Source organism: Macadamia integrifolia, chromosome 12 (assembly GCF_013358625.1).
Source record: "Macadamia integrifolia cultivar HAES 741 chromosome 12, SCU_Mint_v3, whole genome shotgun sequence".
In the NCBI taxonomy this organism is placed as follows: Eukaryota; Viridiplantae; Streptophyta; class Magnoliopsida; order Proteales; family Proteaceae; genus Macadamia; species Macadamia integrifolia.
Genome location: NC_056568.1, coordinates 18,875,005 through 18,894,199, shown reverse-complemented (window position 1 = coordinate 18,894,199; position 19,195 = coordinate 18,875,005). Strand labels below are relative to the sequence as shown.

At 38.7% G+C, this 19,195-nt stretch overlaps 1 protein-coding gene and 1 long non-coding RNA gene across 2 annotated transcripts; both read right to left on the bottom strand.

Moving 5' to 3' along the window:
• Window positions 1-4,897: 4,897 nt before the first annotated feature.
• LOC122058451 lies at window positions 4,898-6,351 on the bottom strand. Its single transcript, XR_006133776.1, has 2 exons — window positions 5,851-6,351; window positions 4,898-5,707 (listed from the first exon to the last, which is right to left on the bottom strand). It is a non-coding gene; the product is annotated as an uncharacterized LOC122058451 (long non-coding RNA).
• Window positions 6,352-8,729: 2,378 nt separating this feature from the next.
• On the bottom strand, window positions 8,730-15,397 carry LOC122057503. The gene is made up of 4 exons (XM_042619623.1): window positions 15,196-15,397; window positions 11,106-11,283; window positions 10,793-11,004; window positions 8,730-9,207 (listed from the first exon to the last, which is right to left on the bottom strand). The coding sequence occupies exons 1-4, from the start codon at window positions 15,289-15,291 to the stop codon at window positions 8,917-8,919; spliced, it is 777 nt and encodes a 258-aa protein (XP_042475557.1). The 5' UTR covers window positions 15,292-15,397; the 3' UTR covers window positions 8,730-8,916.
• Between the last annotated feature and the right edge of the window lie 3,798 nt (window positions 15,398-19,195).

The window sequence follows — 19,195 nt, the reverse complement described above, 5'->3', positions numbered from 1 at the left end:
ACTTTGTGTCGGGAAAATCTCACTTTGTGCCGATTCTACAATAAGATCTGGATTTTGTAAATGTTTGCGAGAGATCTTGACTATATCACTTCCTTGCTCCCTAAAACACGTACCTAGATACAATCTAAGGCCCTAGTACACCCTAGAAGGCTATAGAAACCTTGGGGATAAAACAAAGATTTTATGGCTATGGGAGAATATTTTATTCTCATACATAGCCATATTGACCACTTCCATCAAGGAAGTAGATCCCACTAAAATGGAAACTATTGCCTTAGAAGATATAAGGGCACTCAAAGCTATAAATACAATTAAGTATTCAAAGAATTTTAAGTCCAATCGAATTATTATGCAGAATTTAGAGCTCTTCTTAAAGGTATTATATTGGTCAAAAATTTGAATGTGGATGCTCTCTAGATTGAATCAGACTCAACAACAATTGTTGTGGTGGTCAAGCTTGTTCTATTCCTTGGTATGCTTATCATGATTGGATATCTTGCCAGGATTTCTTAGCTTCAATCAGTTGGAAGATAACTCACTACTTCCACGAAGCAAATGTAATGGCTGATTTCCTAGCTAGAGAAGCAGCAAAATCAGGAGAATCTAGATTGGATGTCCTTTCCCTTCTCATATCAGATCAGATCTTGCTCATGACACGGATTCAAGGCTCAAGTTTTGATTTATGTATTCGTAGATTTTTCTTCCTCTACTGATGGACATGCCGAAGGTTGGGGTTTTTAAATCTAGTTTCTCTTGAGAATTATTTCTCCTTCCTTTTTTTTCTCCTTTCTTAATAAAATTCCGAATCTTTAGCCAAAAAAAAAAAAAGAATCCCATACAACCCCACACTATTGAGAGGAAGCATTTCATATTCAAGAACAACTTTGGTTGAACCTCTTGCTGTTCTGCACACCAGATCTGACTTGACTGAAACCTGAGCCTAGGCCACTCCAACCCACATGCATCCTTCATGAAAGTTATAGGAAATCGAGTATATTTTTTGTTTGGTTTTTGTTTCATTTAATACTATGTTTTCTTATGGAGATACACCCGCCATAATGAGCACATGTCACTGCTGCCCTCAGTACAGCAGCGGTGTTGTGCATAGTTATATGCAATCTGGGATTTTATTCTGAACCATTTATATCACATTCTACCCCTATGCCTTATCTTTCATACTTGATTTTTCTATAATCTTTCATGATTTTTTTATATTCTTCTTTTTTCTTTCTTTCTTTGCCAATATGTTCTACACAGTTTTTCATCCTTGATTGTAGTCTTATGTCTCTACAGTATACATTAGAAATTTTACATTATCATGTTTATGTTTCTTTTTTTTTTTTTTTTTTCTTAATTCAGGTTTTATACCGTAGTAGGTCTGCAATCTATCAAGATCTTTCTGAGTCAGTCGTTGTTTTCACTTCATTCGGGAAGATTCTTGGTGAACTACAGCATCTATTCGAGTGTCAAAGGTATATATGTAGTTGAGATAGAAAGTCTTATGCATGGATTGATGAAAGCTAAAGAGATGGATATTCCTTTCCTTTGGATAGAATCGGATTCTACTGCAGTGGTCGAGGTGGTGAATCAGAAAAAGATTCCTTGGTTTGCACTCCAGAGATGGATTCATATTAGACCATATTTGGCATCTGTCACCTGGAAGATTACCCACAATTTTAGAAAGGCAAATTACATTGCAGATTATTTGGCGATGAAGGTGGCAAAGGCAAAGTCTACATCTTTAAAAGTGACGTTTCTGGACATATTTCTGAGATGCTGACTATTGATGTAATCAGTAGACCTAATTATAGATTTTGGTTGTGCGTTGCTTGGGTTCCTGCTGATGGCAATGCCGAAGGTGGGATCCCAGGCTCGCTCTCTGTGGAAGATTTTCCTTGTATTTTCGTTATTTTTCTTCTTTTTCTTTTATAAAATTACATTCTAGCAAAAAAAAAAACCGCTTTTCACTTGTTTTAATCATAATTTTCATAAATCTTCCTTCTTAATAATTGTATATCTAGGTCTCTTCTTTCCAATATGAATTTCACGGAATTTTAATGGTTTGTCTACTAATTTTACCGGATTTTCTACCGTGTTTGGTCAAGATTCTGATAGATTACTTACCCGTTTTGAATCAATGTTTTTTAATTATACAATCAAGGGCATTCGTATTTCATAGTCAGAGGTGAAATTCTTGGATTTATGAAAGACAAAAACCACTAAGAAGCCATTTGCCATGGATGTTTTAATTAATCAAGAATGATTATATAGTTTTCAATGCTGAGCTGTGTGTTCAAATTGTTACTTTCGTGCTTGCCAAGAATTCGTTATCTCATTCTTCTTTTATAAAAGTAGGTTAGTGATGGATTGTCTTGGTTGTGGATGTAATGCATATAGGATGCTTTGGCTAGATTGGTATGTCAAAGTAGACAGCTGGTAACCTTATTATAGTCTATCGTTATAAGCTCGTGGTTGATCTGTAGTGGTATGTCAGGTTGACAGCCGCCACTTATTATAATTAGCCATCAATATCTTTTGTATGGATTCTTACGCTCGTCCTTTCTTGGAATCTCCATGGAGCCAGCCCCCTTATCTTGGGATAAGGTTTTGGATTTTTTTGTTTTTTACCTATACAATATTATTTCATGTTAACTTTCTTTGACTTCTAAGATGGTTTAAAGATTTTTCAATTAGTTTACATGTTTTTAACCTATGTCCTTAGGTATAAGATCATCCCATCCCCATTTCTCACATTTCTTACTTTTTAATGCATGTCTAGACCCAAGGGCATTCTTGGTAATATGATTTGTACATAAGTGTTACATATTTTTCTTTAAAATGTTTTTCAATTAATTTAATCAAGTTTGCGTCCTTTTTCAACTCATGGTTTTAGCCGCTGATTTATCACGTGAGGTTTTCCCTTCTATTTTCGCTATTTTCCCTTTTTAGGTCTTCTTAAGGCATAGGGGTATTTTTGTCATTTTCTTTTACATGACTCTTGAGCACTTTATCTTCATCTTTTTTTATTTCGCTAAAAGGATCAATTAAAAAAATCAAAAAATTACGCAATAGAATAAAGCATGATTCTTAAACCCAACCTTCGGCATTACCATCAGCAGGGAAAGAATTAGCAAACACAGAAATGGTACCTAGGCCTAGATTGAGCATCATGACTAAGTTCTTCTGTTATATGATTTGGAAAGATTACATCTCTCCCCGGGGTACCTGATTTAGCTGTTTCCTTAGCTAAGAAATCAACAATACAATTTGCCTCCCGAGAGCAATGTGAAATTTTGCAAAATACTTTACTTTCATTTTCTTTGATACAATATCTCTGTATCTTATATTCAACCATCAACTTGTATCTTTATGATTCCAAACTTCATGTCTACAAGTCTTCAATGCTTCTCCACGCTCATCTATCATGCTTTTGCATATTCAGTGGCAATTTGACATGTTTGCATCACTTTGCGATAATTCTTTATGATATTATACCTTTCTTTTTCATGATCATATTTTCAATGTATGTACTTCTCAATTCTCATATTTTTTATACTTAAGATGCTTAGATCTCATGATTTATGCATACATGCCATTACTAGAAGTTTTGTAATTCCCACCTTGTACAAATGATAGATTAGGGTTTCACCATGATCTTTTGTATAGCACCAGCATGTCTGCTTTACATTCTGTATATTAACTTTATAGAGCAACTGGACAGAGGTATGTTGATTTCACCCCTCTTCTTTCAATTTTGTCTTGCATAGCATTTCTAGCATGTTGAATGCTAGACTCTAGGGTATGACCATGCTTTACATGTTATATCAACATGTTTGTTTTACATTCAGTATACTAGCCATGCGGAGCAGCTAGATATAGGTATGTGGATTTTTGCCCTATTCCTTTACATTTTGGTCGTTCTTTCTTTTCAATGCTTGTGTGATATTGATGCTTGTGTACACAAACCTAGATAGCCCATTCAATAATAATGTGTGCTTACCTAAGGTTAAAGTATAGTTTTTACCTGGTGGACGGAAGTGCTTAACCCCTTCCTTGGATCACAATCCGACACGAACCCTAACTCGTGGTTAGATAATTAGGATGGAGTCGTTTCAATTTCAATTTTAATTAGTGATGGTACCTAGACCCTAATTTAGGTGGCGATTCCTAATCAACAGAGACTGTCGGACTCACAACGCTCTTTTCACAATGAGAGGTATGTGAAACCCCACTAAACTTCACAGTGGCGAGTCCATTGAGGATTTCTAGATTTAGGTGGCACATGATTGCTTACTTTGTTTGTAAAATTATTGTTTGAGCCTTTTTTGCAAAGAACATGTTTGCTAGGGTTTTTTTCTAACTAACAAAAATCATGCATTACACTTTCATGCACTTGCATTGCACTATGCATAGCTTCTCATAGGACAAGTAGCTATGGGATTGGAATGAAGGTTCATGGGGCCCCCATGGTTAACTCTTAACCCTCCATTCCAACACCTTCGGGTATATTAAAGGGATGCATCAACGTATTGTTTGAACACCAATGGCGAAGGCCGGTGTAAGGTATATTCGATGCTCCTTGTTGTAGTAAGGGAACCTTATGTCCTATTGAAGATCAATTGCATACATGCATTCAAAACATAGATTGATACACTAAGACTAGCACAACTAACTCTAATTGGTGAATCAACCATTTGGTAGGATCTTGATCCATTTCTGCTTAGCCCGTCCAACAACATCAAGGACTGGGGTAAGTGATACAGTATATTATCCAACAGTCTTAGCCTAAGGAATAGGGCCGATCTTGAACCAAAATTATACATAGTCTTCTCTATTTCAAAGTGGAATTGACCCAACACCCACAATGTGGGCTAACTTTTGTGTGCAACTTGTTTGATGTGACTTGTCTGTTTTATAGCTTGTGTATATTAAAAAATAATAATAAATAAATAAATAAAACAAAACAAAAATTAAGTTATGGCATCTACTGGAGTTGTTGAAAGTCAACCAAACTTAAAAGAGATCCGGCTCCTCTCCTTATCCTCAATTATCCTCAATTGCCCATGTCTTGCCATGTCTACTTGGGAAGTTGACATGTGTACAAAACGGATCCAACGGTTATCAGTCTTTCCCAGAAAAACACCCGACTTTAATAAAAATCCGTACCCGACCGCCATGCCCTTACCTGTACGAGATTTTTTCCTCTATTTTCTCTACTATGCCCTTTTCTTCCCACCTCGTTCGTTGCACTCCTTTCACCGGCATTTTTCGTCGCGGCTTCCAAATCCGATCACATTTTCATGAAACGGCTTTGACTTTTCTCTCCAGGTAAGGTCGTGAAATGAAAGCTCAAATCTCAGACCTACTGAACAACAGGGAGCAATCCCACTGAAGGAGTTGCAGAGACTGTGTTCCTCATATGGAATCTGATCTTTATCTATAAGGAGAGGTGGTTTTGCCGATGCCGGTGATCGAAGGTGACCTAGGTAAAATCCCCAACTGCCGATCTCTTCTCCTCTTCCGATCTCTTCTCTTCCATTTTCTTCTCTCCCAAACTGCCGAGACCCTCTTCCGATCTCTTCTCTCCCAAACTGCCCTCCCCCAGAGCTTCTCCGTCTACAGAGGCGTGGTTTTGCTGACCCCGGTGATCAAAGGCGACCTAGGTAAAATTCCCAACTGCCGATCTAAAAAATGGATGTGTCTAAATCTACTCGACTCACAAGTCATATGTCACAAGAAAAGAAAATGGAATTAAGGAACAAAAATGGAGGTTCAAAATAATTGCAAATATTGAGCCTTTTAAAAACCCAAAACCAGATTCCAGAAATGCTGAGCAGATAGAAGCAGTACCTATCCTCCTTGAGCAAAACAAACAAACACACATTCAAATCTTATCCTCCTTGGTCCTTCCTTCACTTGGACAGCCCACCTTCCAACTTCAGAATTCCGAATTCCCACACTGAACATTTTGAGGGGTTAGTACTCTAACAACCCTCCTCTTATCCATCCATCCATCCAATCTTCAAAATTTCAGAAGACAAAACTACCAACCACCACTTCCTCCTTTTCGTTAAAACACCAACAACGACTCCACCAAGGAAAACCCAGAAGAAAAGAAAAAAAAATTTAGAAATCCCTCCTTCCAGAAACCCAACCTCCAGTAACCCACCAACGAAACCCAGTTTTCAGAACAAAAAACCGGCCATCTGCCACAAAAACCGCTGAAGCCCCCTAGCACAAGCTTTGAAGATGGGAAGAGAGGGCACAGTAGAGAAAACAGAGGATAAATCTCGTATGGGTAAGATATGGCGCTCGGGTGTCGGGTGTGGGTTTCTGACAAAGATGGGTGGTTTTTTTGTTTTTTGGGCAAAGAATGACAGTCATTGGATCCATTATGTACACGTGTCAATTTCCCAGGTAGACTTGGCAAGACATCGGGGATTGAATATAAGGAGACTAGCCGGATCCAACTTAAAGAGTCACAAGATTCTACAGTAGGCCAATGTCCTTTGGGATGTTGATGGAGACTTCGATTAAACCATTATCGTTGTCATTATTAAACAAAACATCTTCATAATAATTTGATGCCTGATTCAACGTACACCATCTGTCCTGAATGGGCCCTGATCTTTGTGGACCTCCATATAAGATTAGGGATCTAAGCGGATTTTAGACTAAATTAAGGTTCATTTCAATGTGGCAGTATTTCAATCTGATAAAGATTGATCTTTCACCTTTCAATTGCTAGTCGTTTCTTTCCTAATTTTCAAAGTCATTAAGAACCAAATCCAATTCCAACGTAACCAATGTCATTCCTCCCTAAGTATCTAGAAAATGGACTAGTCGAAGTTCACTTTGCCGATTATGAATGACATTATCTCCAAACTAATGGATGAAATCCAAGAACTCAAAGAAATGATCAGTGGTGGCATTAATAATGAGTTGAGAGAACTGAAGCTAATGGTTAGAAACCTCATTTAGATTCAGTCTATTAAGAAAAAATCGGTCCAGATAGGAGTGTTGTTTTCTAGTTATCCTTGTTAACAACCTCGGCCACATGGTAGTGATGAGGTCGTCAGTTGGGGTGAGGTATCCGACACTGGTGATGTGCAGCGTACGGTCTCTCCGATGAGATGATAGTGGTGTATGAAGTGTTTGAAGTGAGTTGAGTCATCCATGGTAGGTGATGCGAATTTTCGGACCAACATTGGTAAATTTGGCATATTTATATTCGGGGGCATTTTCGATATTGAAAATAGGTTTTTTAGAAGATGTATCCTCCATGTAACAGTACAATCATAATTAATTCTTTTCAACGCACCAGATTTTGTCCCATTTCGATATCGTATAAAGAAGTTACAGCTTCTGCAATATTTAGGGGAATTTAGATCTTTTTTTATGTGAGTCTGATGATCGAGTCTTTTGAAAATTTGTAGACCATCGAGTCGTGGTTCATACCCTTTTCATTTTTACTTAATCCTAAGTCTTATGAAGAAGTTATGGCCGTTTTCGTGAAATTGGTCCGAAAATCCCAAATCTAGAATTGGCAAAAGCTCTCGGTGTTGGTAGTGGTTTTCATCATTTATTGTTATAGTTTGAGGCAGCTCTTTGTAATTTTTCTAAATTCGCACTAAGGGGCCTTTAGCACAAAGGTTTGACGGCAATAGCGGCTGATTGTAATAAGGCATATTCTGGTTATTTGAAATCGATGGTTGGGATTCAGCCATGTGGCTCAGATCCTGTTCTGAGGGCTAGAGTGTTTTTGCGCTGACACCGATGGAGAAGATGATCCTACGACCTTTCTTATTGGTCAGGAGCATCAAGGATCAGGCTGTGGCAATACACTGGATCTTCTCAGCTTGTGTGGTTCATACGTACACCTGAACAAGCACCGAAGATTCCATATGACTAAACCATGTTTGATCAAGTTATTTTGGCGCCGATCCAAGGGACTTAAATATATTTCAGCTTTATGAGACAAATCCTACTGCTCCCCCCCCCCCCCCCCCGGATAAAAATCCTCTATTGTTCTGATCTTCTGTTGTTCCATGTTTTGCTAGGTGCAGCGAGCGACACGTGGAAGGTGCATCATCAACGGTCAGGATNTCATGTAGGTGGGAAAGTGTTGCAGAACAGATTTAGTGAGGAATGTTCTGCCAGCCTAAGACAATAATGGTATAATCATGACTTAATGAACATGTATGTCGATCCATATCAATGAATTTGTATGGGTATCTATTCTAATTCTAGAAATTAACCATGTGCCAGAACCAGATTTGACTGGGACAAGATTTTCAGTCCTCTGCTCTACCAGCTGAGCTATCCCGACTATTTCTGACACATCATCCTCATTCTACTAGGGTTCTTAGGTCTATGTTTTTCCAAATGCCTAGCCTATTCTGAACATGTTGTCTAAAGTTGATAATCCAAATCCTCAATAAACCCAGGCAGCAGGCTTGACAAAGCATTCTTCTAGTTCTATTGGTTCTTTTTCTCTCTTTCACATACTTCAAGTCCAGGTTACAGGAGCTTCCGAGGACTCCAAATCCCAAAAATAGACTGTAAATTTAGCTCAGAGAACATGGCCATGCCAGCAAGAACATTTTCACTTTGCGGTACACTGAAATGCAAATAATTTCTGGTTCCAAGAACAAGTTGCACAGTTTGTAGATCTTACATTAATTCTGCCTAGTCATGCCTCAAGAGAATTTTTATGCTTGATTCAAGGCTTTGCTCTGCATCATATTTACTTTTTTTGTTTGTGTTCTATATATTTATTCAATCTATATCGATTAAACAAAAATGATAATGAGTCTTTCAAAAATGTTCTTCAATTTATTTCAACTAAATAAACATAAGAAACAAATCTATCAATAGATAATTACATTAGAATGACAATAAGAAATGCTAGAAAGATTAATCACATGAGGTAACAGAATGTGCTACCCGGAGATCATTAGATGTTCCACATATGTACATCCGATGTGTCTCGATATCTTCGTGGGGGCTCCTCCGATCCCCGTAATGATCATGGCTCATGCTATCCTGTATGAAGAAAATGATTTCCCTCACAACCGGCTCATGGCCATTAAGAAGATTGCCCATGCTTAGAACTTTTCTCCATGATTGGTTGGCTGTAGGTGGTGTAAACAGATTCTCCACAATGTGTCTCTCATACCTCCGCACCTGTTGCTTCGTATTGAATTCCTAAGCAAGAACCATAACCACGAGATAATAAGTCCTATTTTTAAGATGGACAAGAACCCGGACAATTTGGTATTAGTTCTCAATTGTCTGATGCAGTGTTTGAAGGGAACGACTGGTGGCTGTCCCGGCTGCCCACCAAGTATTCCATTTTTGCCCATGTGAGAAGGTCTAGAATGATTGGTAAGGACATCTAGGATGGTTCAGGATGCCTGACAGGACCCTTGACCATCCTGAACCGTCCTATATTTTTAAAAATCACAGGTCTGACCATTTGGATTAGAATGCTGGTCTGCGAAATGGCAAGCAATACATAATAGGTAAAAAAAATAATAAAGAAAAAGTGTTTGGATCGGACCATCCAGTCCATTCATTGAAATAGACAGCCATTTCTACCCCACCCCCCAGAAGGGGGAAAAAAAAAGACAGCCATTGATTTAGTTATTTGTTAATGAATAATTTTGGTCATTCAGAAATGGTCAGTGAGATCAGTAAATCAGACAATACTACAAAATTTCCTAAAATTTTTGTGATTAAGGGATGTACTAAAACCCCATTCACCCTGATGAATATGGTCTGTAGATATCACAGACGCATGTAGAAGCATCAGCCAAAATCAATACCCAAGTCAAGAAACTATCCGATGAGTATACTTCTCTAGACCTTTATGATATTATTCAGAGAAAGAGACTGGAACCTGGTGCAGTCCTGCTTACATGGGGCCCTGGGAGGGACGAATTGGGTCATCTTTTTTTTTTTTTTTTTCGGCACAAGGTGCCTGCCCTTAGACTTTAATCCGCATCTCCATGCTGTGGCCCTCATGACCAACAAAATAATGTTACAGATCAGATACTTCTGACTGTTCATCATGGTTGTCAAAGTGATTAGGTGCCCCAAGGCCTTGGATGAGCATCTCGGTGCCAAGGCGCCCTAGGTGTTCAGTATATGTAATAGCAATCATAAACAAACAAACAAACAAACAACTCAACCTTATCCCAACTAAATGGAGTCGGCTATATGGGCCCAATCAAAGACAGAAAACGAAGAGTAAAAGTAAAAAGATACAACACAAAAAATCAGTAAAATCTCACCTAAATGGGGTCAGCTACATGGATTCTTGCTCTTCAATCATATTTATTCAAGGTCATACTTGGACAAACCTAAACTATGCATGTCTTTCCTCACTTCTCCAAAAGTAATATAGCAACGATGAGTTTATATTATTATGCTTAAATATAACATAGAAAACATATCAATACAATATGATATAATTATGCCAGTAATGACTTAATATGAGGAAACCAACATATAATAAAAAAACATATGACATAGTATAAGCATATTCATCAAAAAACAAAGCAATAAACATAAATCAATGTAAACTCGGAAAAGCATGGATGCCTAGGCAACGCCAAGACAACTATGCCAGCCACTCATTAGAATAATGTGGTTGATCTCCTTAATGTTTATCATATGATTGGTTCCACACAGCACATAAATCTGCACTCTTCTTATTGACCATATTTACAGCCCTACAAGATGGGAATGCAAAGAATCTTATCACCAAAGATACTTCTGTGGCATTTACCTTCCGAATGTTGCTCTCTAATTTGCCTGTTCCCATTCTTGGGCTATAATAACTGTAACAGTCACTGAAACTTGCTTCTGAAAGACGTGGTGCTTGAGATAGCTTACGATGCATGGAAGCTGCAAGGATTAGAAGCTTCTCCACATGTTCAAAGATGACACATAATCTCCTCAGGTCATCTATCATCTCAACCTTCTCAGGCAAGACATTTGCTGTTATCCACACATACATCAGTAGAACTCAGAAAATCTTGCACTATGTGAGAAATGCTAACTGCAAACAAGATGCAGATAAATGGGAAGACAGTATGCACCTTGCAAAGGCTTCAAAATGGATGCTATTGTCAGGTACAGCTGATCCATTCTGGTCGTCATCTGTTTTAGACCACCAAAAGAGGTCTGACTAAGAGTGTCAGAGGATACTTTGAAGGCAGTGCAAACCATCTGCTCAAGCAGTTGATGAGGTCTTAGAGTTTCCAAGTAGTGGAGGACCTAAAGAAATTATTGTATTGGCAGTCGGTCAAAAGTTTCAAACACTTAACTGGTAAAAATACCAAAAGAGACATACAGCATCTTGTAAGAAAGATTTCACTTTTGGCATGCATACTGATTAAACAAAATAGAATGTACTGTGCCAGCAAGGTTCTCTTAATCTCTTCCTCTCCCCTTCCTTCATGAGGAGTTTGATCACGAGAGTCTAAATACAAATTGGTCTGATTTGCATTTAATTCGGCAAGAGTAGTCCAGCTGGCAGATCAAATTCCTAAAGAGGCTACCAATTTCACATCATTATAGCAATCAAACCCCAAAAGGTGGACCAGATCCAATTGTTATGTAACTTACATATCTAATGTAAATCAAGCAATTACTTTCTGTGTGGACTTTCACGATCCAAGCTGAACCTTAATGATGAGCAAATCCAATCTTTACATTCAAAGGACAAAAAGGATAAAACTCAACTGATGAGGATTCAAATTAGCACAAGGATATATATTAATTTTGTTTTCATATTAATATATTTATCTAGTTTTAATAATTTAACATTGCAAGATAATTAATTTTGGCACTCATCAGGCAGAAAATTCATCACCATCCTGGCAAGTAGACAAAAATTTTGTTGCATGAAACAAGATTGGGTTGACCAGCAGCCTCAAATAAACTAGTAAGTAGTCTCATAATGTTGGCCTAGATTGCATTTTTTGCTAGGCCTAGGACTATAGGTGGCCTCCAACTGCTACAGTGCTACATGACACCTGGATTGGTGAACAAATAGGTCCATCTCTTCTATGCAACCTGTCAAATTTCCAGCCAAATGCAAAACATATCCTTGGAAAATAATCATAAAGTCAAGAAACGAGCAAGGCAGTTTGACTGAAATTACAAGGGTATAGTCCACTAAAAGGTGTGTCATCATATGGTTGACTTGGGCCACCAACTTTGACATGTCACCAGTCAAGGGAGGAAAATTGAGTCTTATATTGCACAAGTCTTCTCTTACAACTGAAGGGGGACTGCCCTTTTATAGACCCACTCACGACACACGGACTTTAAGCTAGCACAAATCCACACTTCCGGAGGGTTCTGGATTTCACAGTAATACAAATCCACACTAACTTTTGGTAAAGTAAACAGATATTTAATCTGAAAGAGTATAATCAGTAGTGTCAGCTGTGGATGCCACGTGGAGACCTGCCATTTCTTCTGCTGATTGATTTTCCAGAAATTCAATGTACTGCTGTTGGATGTGGGTAATGAGAGGATGACAAGAGATGTAGGTATTTGCAGTGGAGGAAGTTGTTGTGCAATTTTCTTGAGCAACTGAACTGGTTGTCATCCTCTCATTATCCACATCCAACAGCAATACATTGAATTTCTGGTAAATCAATCAGCGGAAGAAATGGCAGGTCTCCACGTGGCATCCACAGCTGACACAACTAATTATTACTCTTCAGACTAAGTATTTGTTTACTTTACCATAAGTTAGTGTGGATTTGTATTAGTGTGAAATCCGGAACTCTCTGAAAGTGTGGGTTTGTAATAGTTTGAAGTCCGTGGATTTGTGCTAGCTTAAAGTCCGTCTGTCGTGACTCGTGAGTGGGTCTATAAAAGGGCAATACCCCTTCAGTTGTAAGATAAGATTTATGCAATATAAGACTCAAGTTTCCTCCTAGTATCATCCAATGGTTCAAATTGGCCACATCATTCTTCCACTGGCCCAAGAGTAGGCACCACGTTGTGAGGGTCAGTCCATCTTTTAATAACAGATAATCCCTCTCATTCTTTTGTATTCCTACCAAAATTTGAATCTTCGTGTTTAGCTATGGGAGCACAGGGACTTCCTGTGAGCACAAAGGGATTTCCTTCGTCAGTCAGTGGCTGCCATTCCATGAGAATCTATCTATGTGTAGACTACACAACTGCACTTCTCTGACTGCGATACAAACTTGGACTACAGAAGACTATCCATTCAGTGAGCTGGTCCCCTTCCCATGTCTGCCCCTCAAAAATTTAAATTCCCTGGGAATGCTGTGACTATGTCTCAGACTCTCAGCTTGTATACTAAAGAACCACCTCAAAGTAAAGGTACAAAGAGATCTACTGTACTGAACTGAACTTCCACCTCAAATACAAGACAAGCCCAAAAACTATGCAGAAATGGAGATCCACTTTGCACTATCACTCATGGTCATATTCCCATAATCTTCAACAAAGAAGGCTCAGAAAGATTGCATTGGCAACAATCCTATACACTAGCAAAAGGTGCAGCTCAAAGGTCCTATAGTTCCTATTTGACCAGATGACTGCAGATGGTAGGCTAGTAGCAAAGGATTCCACATCTGATTTTACCAGGTGCATAGTTGTCACGGCGCCAAGGCGAACCAAGGCGGTAGAGGGTTGTCTAAGCGCTTAGGTGAGAAGGCGCCCGCCTTAGGGCGAACTAGGCGAACAAGTGTTATTTTTTATTTTTCCTATTTTCTAACATTATTTAGTAAGTTATATATACCTTGTATCATAAAAAATCAAGATTAAGCCACATCAAGTCATTAAAAATCAACATTTAGCCACATCAAACCATAAAAAATTAACATTAAGTCATATTAAGTTATAAAAAATCAATATTTAGAGAAATGCTCTTATTCTATAATAAGTTTGACTGGTCAAATGATTTTATTTTTACATGAGACTTTTTGTATTAGTTATAATATAAAACCAGCTTTCAAACAAGTCTAAGATTACTTAAATCTGAGTTGCAATGACAAAGTAATGCTTCAGTCAAACTTATTTTTAAGTGCGCGAATACTGTTAAAATCGCCTGAATGAAAATAATTTTATGAATATCAAAACAAAATATTTTTTTACCGGACTTTTGGTTTTTAGCAATGTTTTAACATGATAGAATTTATAAAATTTTCATAATTGAGAAAACCCTAGCATTTAAAAGTTGAAAATCGTCCCTATAACCAAAATCCAATTTTTGTTCTTGGACTGGGGGGTTGACTTTTTATCCTTTTGGAATTTGATTTTTAAACTATTTTTATTGGATTCAAATAGGGGGTATTTGCTTATTTATGAATAATATCTTAAGTAAATGAAATAACAAATATTAAAAACATTTACTTGAATGATATTTGGCATAAATAAGTGCCGAAACAGAAGGCGACATGCAGTGCAACAAGGCGGCTGTCGCCTAGGCCCCAGGCAAACCGCCTGGACGCCAAGGCGACGCCTTGACAACTATGACCAGGTGTTCAAAAGATTGATCAAGCTGCCCCATATACCCAAATAAAACTCATCTTGAAGGCAAAGCAAACATTTATGATTATCTGTGCTTCTGATTTGGATGATTGATAGTAGGAATGATACATGAATATCATGGCATACAGTTTAAGAAAGAGCTGGATCCAGGAGGTGATGCCTTTCTTGCATACCAAAGCAGTGAGAACAGGAGGATGAAAATAAGGAGAATGAAAATTTTATTGAGAGCAACTCTATAACAGCCTGAAGTTTTGATGTGTCCTTAGTCTTCTATACCTGTCCTGTTTTCCCTTGATTTAGCAGTGAGTAAGTGAGTACATGACCAAACTATGTACTCAGTCACAAAGATTCTTATGGAGACCTGGCTTAGACGTAATATAGTTAGGTGCATCTTCAAAAAAATATTCTTTGTCAACGGCAAGGGTTGAATACTACACCACCAATAAGGGTCCTCCAAGCACCAAAAATCCTTCCAAAAGAGGATCTTCCAACCATTGCCTATCTTCCCATCTGATATTTTGAATAAAGTTTTATAATGGCTCATACCAAAAAAGAAAAAAAGCTGCAGTCAAAGCAGTTAATGGTCTAGCCAATGGAAGTTCCAAATTTATGAAGCAATCACTTGCCACTGCAGGGAATCTGTCTCACCATTGAAGCACATAGAACTGATAGAAGACTCGGCGCATGAATGAAATCCCCTTTGGTCCTAAGCCTCCAAGATGTTGAGGGAGACTGACCAATCATGCTTTACCATCACTAGAGATGCCTACAACCTTAATATAGGCATTATTGCCAGCCCCAAAGATCTTTGACTCGGAAGAAAAAGATACACAATCCTGCCACAAAACGCATCAAGTGGTGGCGCTCATGTCAGATGTCCACAAAAATATTACAACACCATTTGCAGATTGGGGGTATGAAATATATGGGCCATCAAATCTGTAAGCTTGATTTCTGATTGAACTCTATGAGCTTTGTAAAAAAACCTCACACACGCGCACGCACAAAGATAAACCCACAATAGTTCAGTGTATTCTATTGTGGTCCTCCTATTTTTATTTATAATGTTTAGGTAACAGAAAACCCAGACTTAACTTAGTCCACGATGGAGAAATTACGCTCTATCGGGACACATCTTAACAAGCTTAATTCCTTGAAAGTGAAACAAGAAGGATCATTGTAAAGGGAACCCGGCAACTGCCCCAATGGTTGAGTAGTTGTTGTTGCATAAGAGCGAAAGCCCCCGAAAACCATTGTCTCCTTATGTGTCGTCCCCCACCCCCACCCCCCCCACCCCAAAAAAAAAAAAAAAAAAAAATCCCACGCATGCCCCCTCACCACTCTCTTTTGGGTATCTAACAGATGATATTTGAACATTTCAAGAGCACAAGAACAATAAATAAATAAATAGTAAAAGAACCATTTTTCTTATTCATCATTACATGTCTGCTACAATTTTTCTTTCTATTCTCTTTTTAATTCTCCACATAACTGTGTTATAATTCAAAGAGGGACCCAAACAGATAGCTTACAATCCAGACCTTATCCAAAATCATATTCATTTATTTATTTATTTATTTTGAAAATTTATCTGGATATTGAATTAGTGTTCTATCAATATTGACGCTACACATTCAAACTTGTAAAATTAAAGAGTATCTAATAGTTTTTAAATTCTGATAGGTATACTATTTTTCATATTTATTCCTTTTTACTATCTGATGTTAGTTTTTCATAAAAATGCTTATTGTTTAAGATAAATAAAAGTTAATATATTCAGATTTTACTCTGGATATCAAAACCTTCAATAAATTCAAGTTCAGACAATTAAATTAGAAATTCCGTATGGAACCAGAAAAGGAGAGAGAATTCTGTTGAGGCTGATAGGAGAGAAATAAGGTAGAAAATAAGATAACAAAAGATGAGAGAATCTCTAGCAGAGAGAGGGGAAAGAGGGAAGAGACCAAATTGCTGCAGGCTGATTTCACAAATCTCAATTAACAGTATATGAATCCCAACTGCAGAAGAGGCCCCGGGAATATATATATATATATATATATTAAAGTTCAACAAACAGAAACACAGATCTGAAATGGTTACCAGAATAATACTTGAAGGAGAAGAAACCAGAATTGTGGGGTGAGAGAGAGAGAGAGAGAGCTCACCAATTCAAATCCTAAGAAATAAATAAATAAATAATAAATAATCAATTTTCAATTCCATGTAATCAATTGGGGTGGAGATTTTATCTCTTTAAATAAAAATAAAAAATAAAAAGGAAATACAGTTGGAGGAGTAGGGGAAAAACAGGTTGGAGGAGTAGGGGAGGATAACAGGGAGAAAGAAGAAGTGTGGGAGAGAAAAGAGAGACTGCAGGAGAGATAAGGAGAAGAAACCAGAATTGTGGGATAAAAGAGAGGGAAGAGAGAGAAGAGAGCTCACAAATTCAATTCCAAAAAAAAAATCAATTTTCTATTCCATGTAATCGATTGGGGTGGAGATTTTATCTCTTTCCAAAAAAATAAAAAAATAAAAAGGAAATACAATTCTAATCTAGATAAGACTTCCTAACAATCAGCCTTTATTGCTGGGAGAAGTATTGTGGACAACATTATCCTTTGCCACGAGATTGTTCGCGGCTTTGACGTAAGTCCCACTCCCCGGCTGCGCTTCTCAAGATTGACATTTACAAAGTTTTTGATACTATGAGTTAGGACTTCATTACCAATGTGTTGCTCGAGATGGCTTTCCCCCCTCTTTTGTCCACTGGATACGTGTCTGCATATCCTCCCCTAAATTCTCCATCCTAGTGAATGGTAGTCCAGCTGGCCACTTCTCTTTTGGGAGAGGGATCCGTCAAGGTTGCCCTCTCTCCCCTCTTCTTTTCTTCCTTGCCCTTGAAGTCCTTTCCCGTTCAATTCAATCTTCTACTGACATCCATCTCATCTCCCCTATTCCCAAATGTAAATCTCTCCTCCTCTCCCACTTGGCTTTCGCGGATGACATTATGATCTTTTCCAAGGCGGATTCCCTCTCCATCTCAACCATCATGTCCACCCTTCACTCCTTTGAGACTCTTTCGAGTCTTAAAATTAATCTCCTCAAATCCAATATCTTCCTCTTTGGAGTCTCCCATAAGACTATAGATTCCCTCTGTGGAATCTCGGGTATCCCTTTGGGCACGTTGCCTATCAAATACCTGGGTCTTCCTCTTATTACTTCTAGGCTCACTGCCCACCACTGCACTCCCCTTCTTGATCTCCTTAAGAAGAAACTCCAGCTCTGGAAAGGCAAACTCCTTTCTTCCGCAGACCGCCTCACCCTAATTCGTTTGGTCCTCTAATCCATGTATTTGTATTGTTCTGGTACCTTTGTTCTTCTAGCATCAATGATCAAGTCTTATGAAGGTCTTTTGTGCTCCTTCCTCTGGAAAGGCTTGGACACCTCCAAATTGCTTAGACCCCTCAGTTGGAAGAAGGTTTGCCTTCCGAAATCTGAAGGTGGGCTAGGGATTAGGAGAATCCAAGATGCCAATTCAGTTGGAATCCTCAAGCTTATCTGGAAAATTGTGACCAAGCACAAAAGTATCTAGGTCGATTGGATCCTTGCTGGTCTGCTTAAGCACCACTCCCTTTGGACTGCCTCTCTTACCTCGGACCCATCCTGGATCTAGCAGAAGATTTTGGAGCACAGACCCATGGCCTTGACTGCCATTTCTTACTCCGTTGGAAATGGTCATTCCACTTCCCTTTGGAAGGATCATTGGCACTCTTCGGGCATTTTATCTCAAATCCTTACTCCTAGAGTAATCTACTCTTCAGGTCTTCCTACTAATGCCAAAGTCTCGCATATCCTTTCTCCCATGGGATGGTCTCCCCCCCTCTTCCCACCTCTCTCTGATCTTTGGTCCTCCCTTCCCCCTATTTCCCCTGGACACCGAGGAAGGGATGACAAATGCATCTGGCTCCCCTCCTCCAATGGGATCTTCTCCTCTGCCTTTGCTTGGACCCATGTTCGCACTCCCTCCCCTCTAGTTCCCTGGCACAAATTGGTTTGGTTCAAAGGGCATATTCCAGACATAGCTTCACCTTATGGAGATGTATGTCCAATTGCCTCCACACCCAATCCTTCCTCATTCATCGTCTCATCCCTGTCAACCCCTCTTGTTGCCTTTGCCCTTCAGGTACTGAAGATATCCCTCATCTCTTCTTCTCTTTCCCTTTCTCCATCCTTGTTTGGAAGAAGGTCCTATCCAACTGTTGGCCTTCCCACAGGACCATTCTCTCCCTTGATCAAGTATGGGTGTGGATGGATGTCTTTCTTGGGGTTCCTCCATTTGTGATACGATCGGAAAATTGGCTTTTTGTGCTACTATCAATCATCTTTGGATGGAGCGCAACATCCGTAGATGTATCCCCAAATCCTGTTCTCAGGACTAGTTTTGGAAAGCTATCTACTTTGATTTTATTTCTAAAGCCCAAGCCCTTTTTAACCGTCACCCCAGGCCGGTCCCTATCTCCCCAAAAAAACTCCCTCATCATTAACTCCTAGAATCTTTAGGTTGATCTCTTTCAGCCCCCTTGATGGCGTTAGTCTCCCCCCCCCCTCGTCAGGCTTGTCTTTGTATTTCTTGTTCCTTCTGGGTTGA

Excerpts from the sequence above, each read along its gene's own strand:
- LOC122057503 (XM_042619623.1), bottom strand. The coding sequence starts at position 15,291 with ATGATTGGTCAGTCTCCCTCAACATCTTGGAGGCTTAGGACCAAAGGG. Across the intron at positions 11,284-15,195 it reads CAGTTCTATGTGCTTCAATG|GTCCTCCACTACTTGGAAAC; the intron begins GTGAGACAGATT and ends TAATTTCTTTAG. Across the intron at positions 11,005-11,105 it reads CATTTTGAAGCCTTTGCAAG|CAAATGTCTTGCCTGAGAAG; the intron begins GTGCATACTGTC and ends TGTGGATAACAG.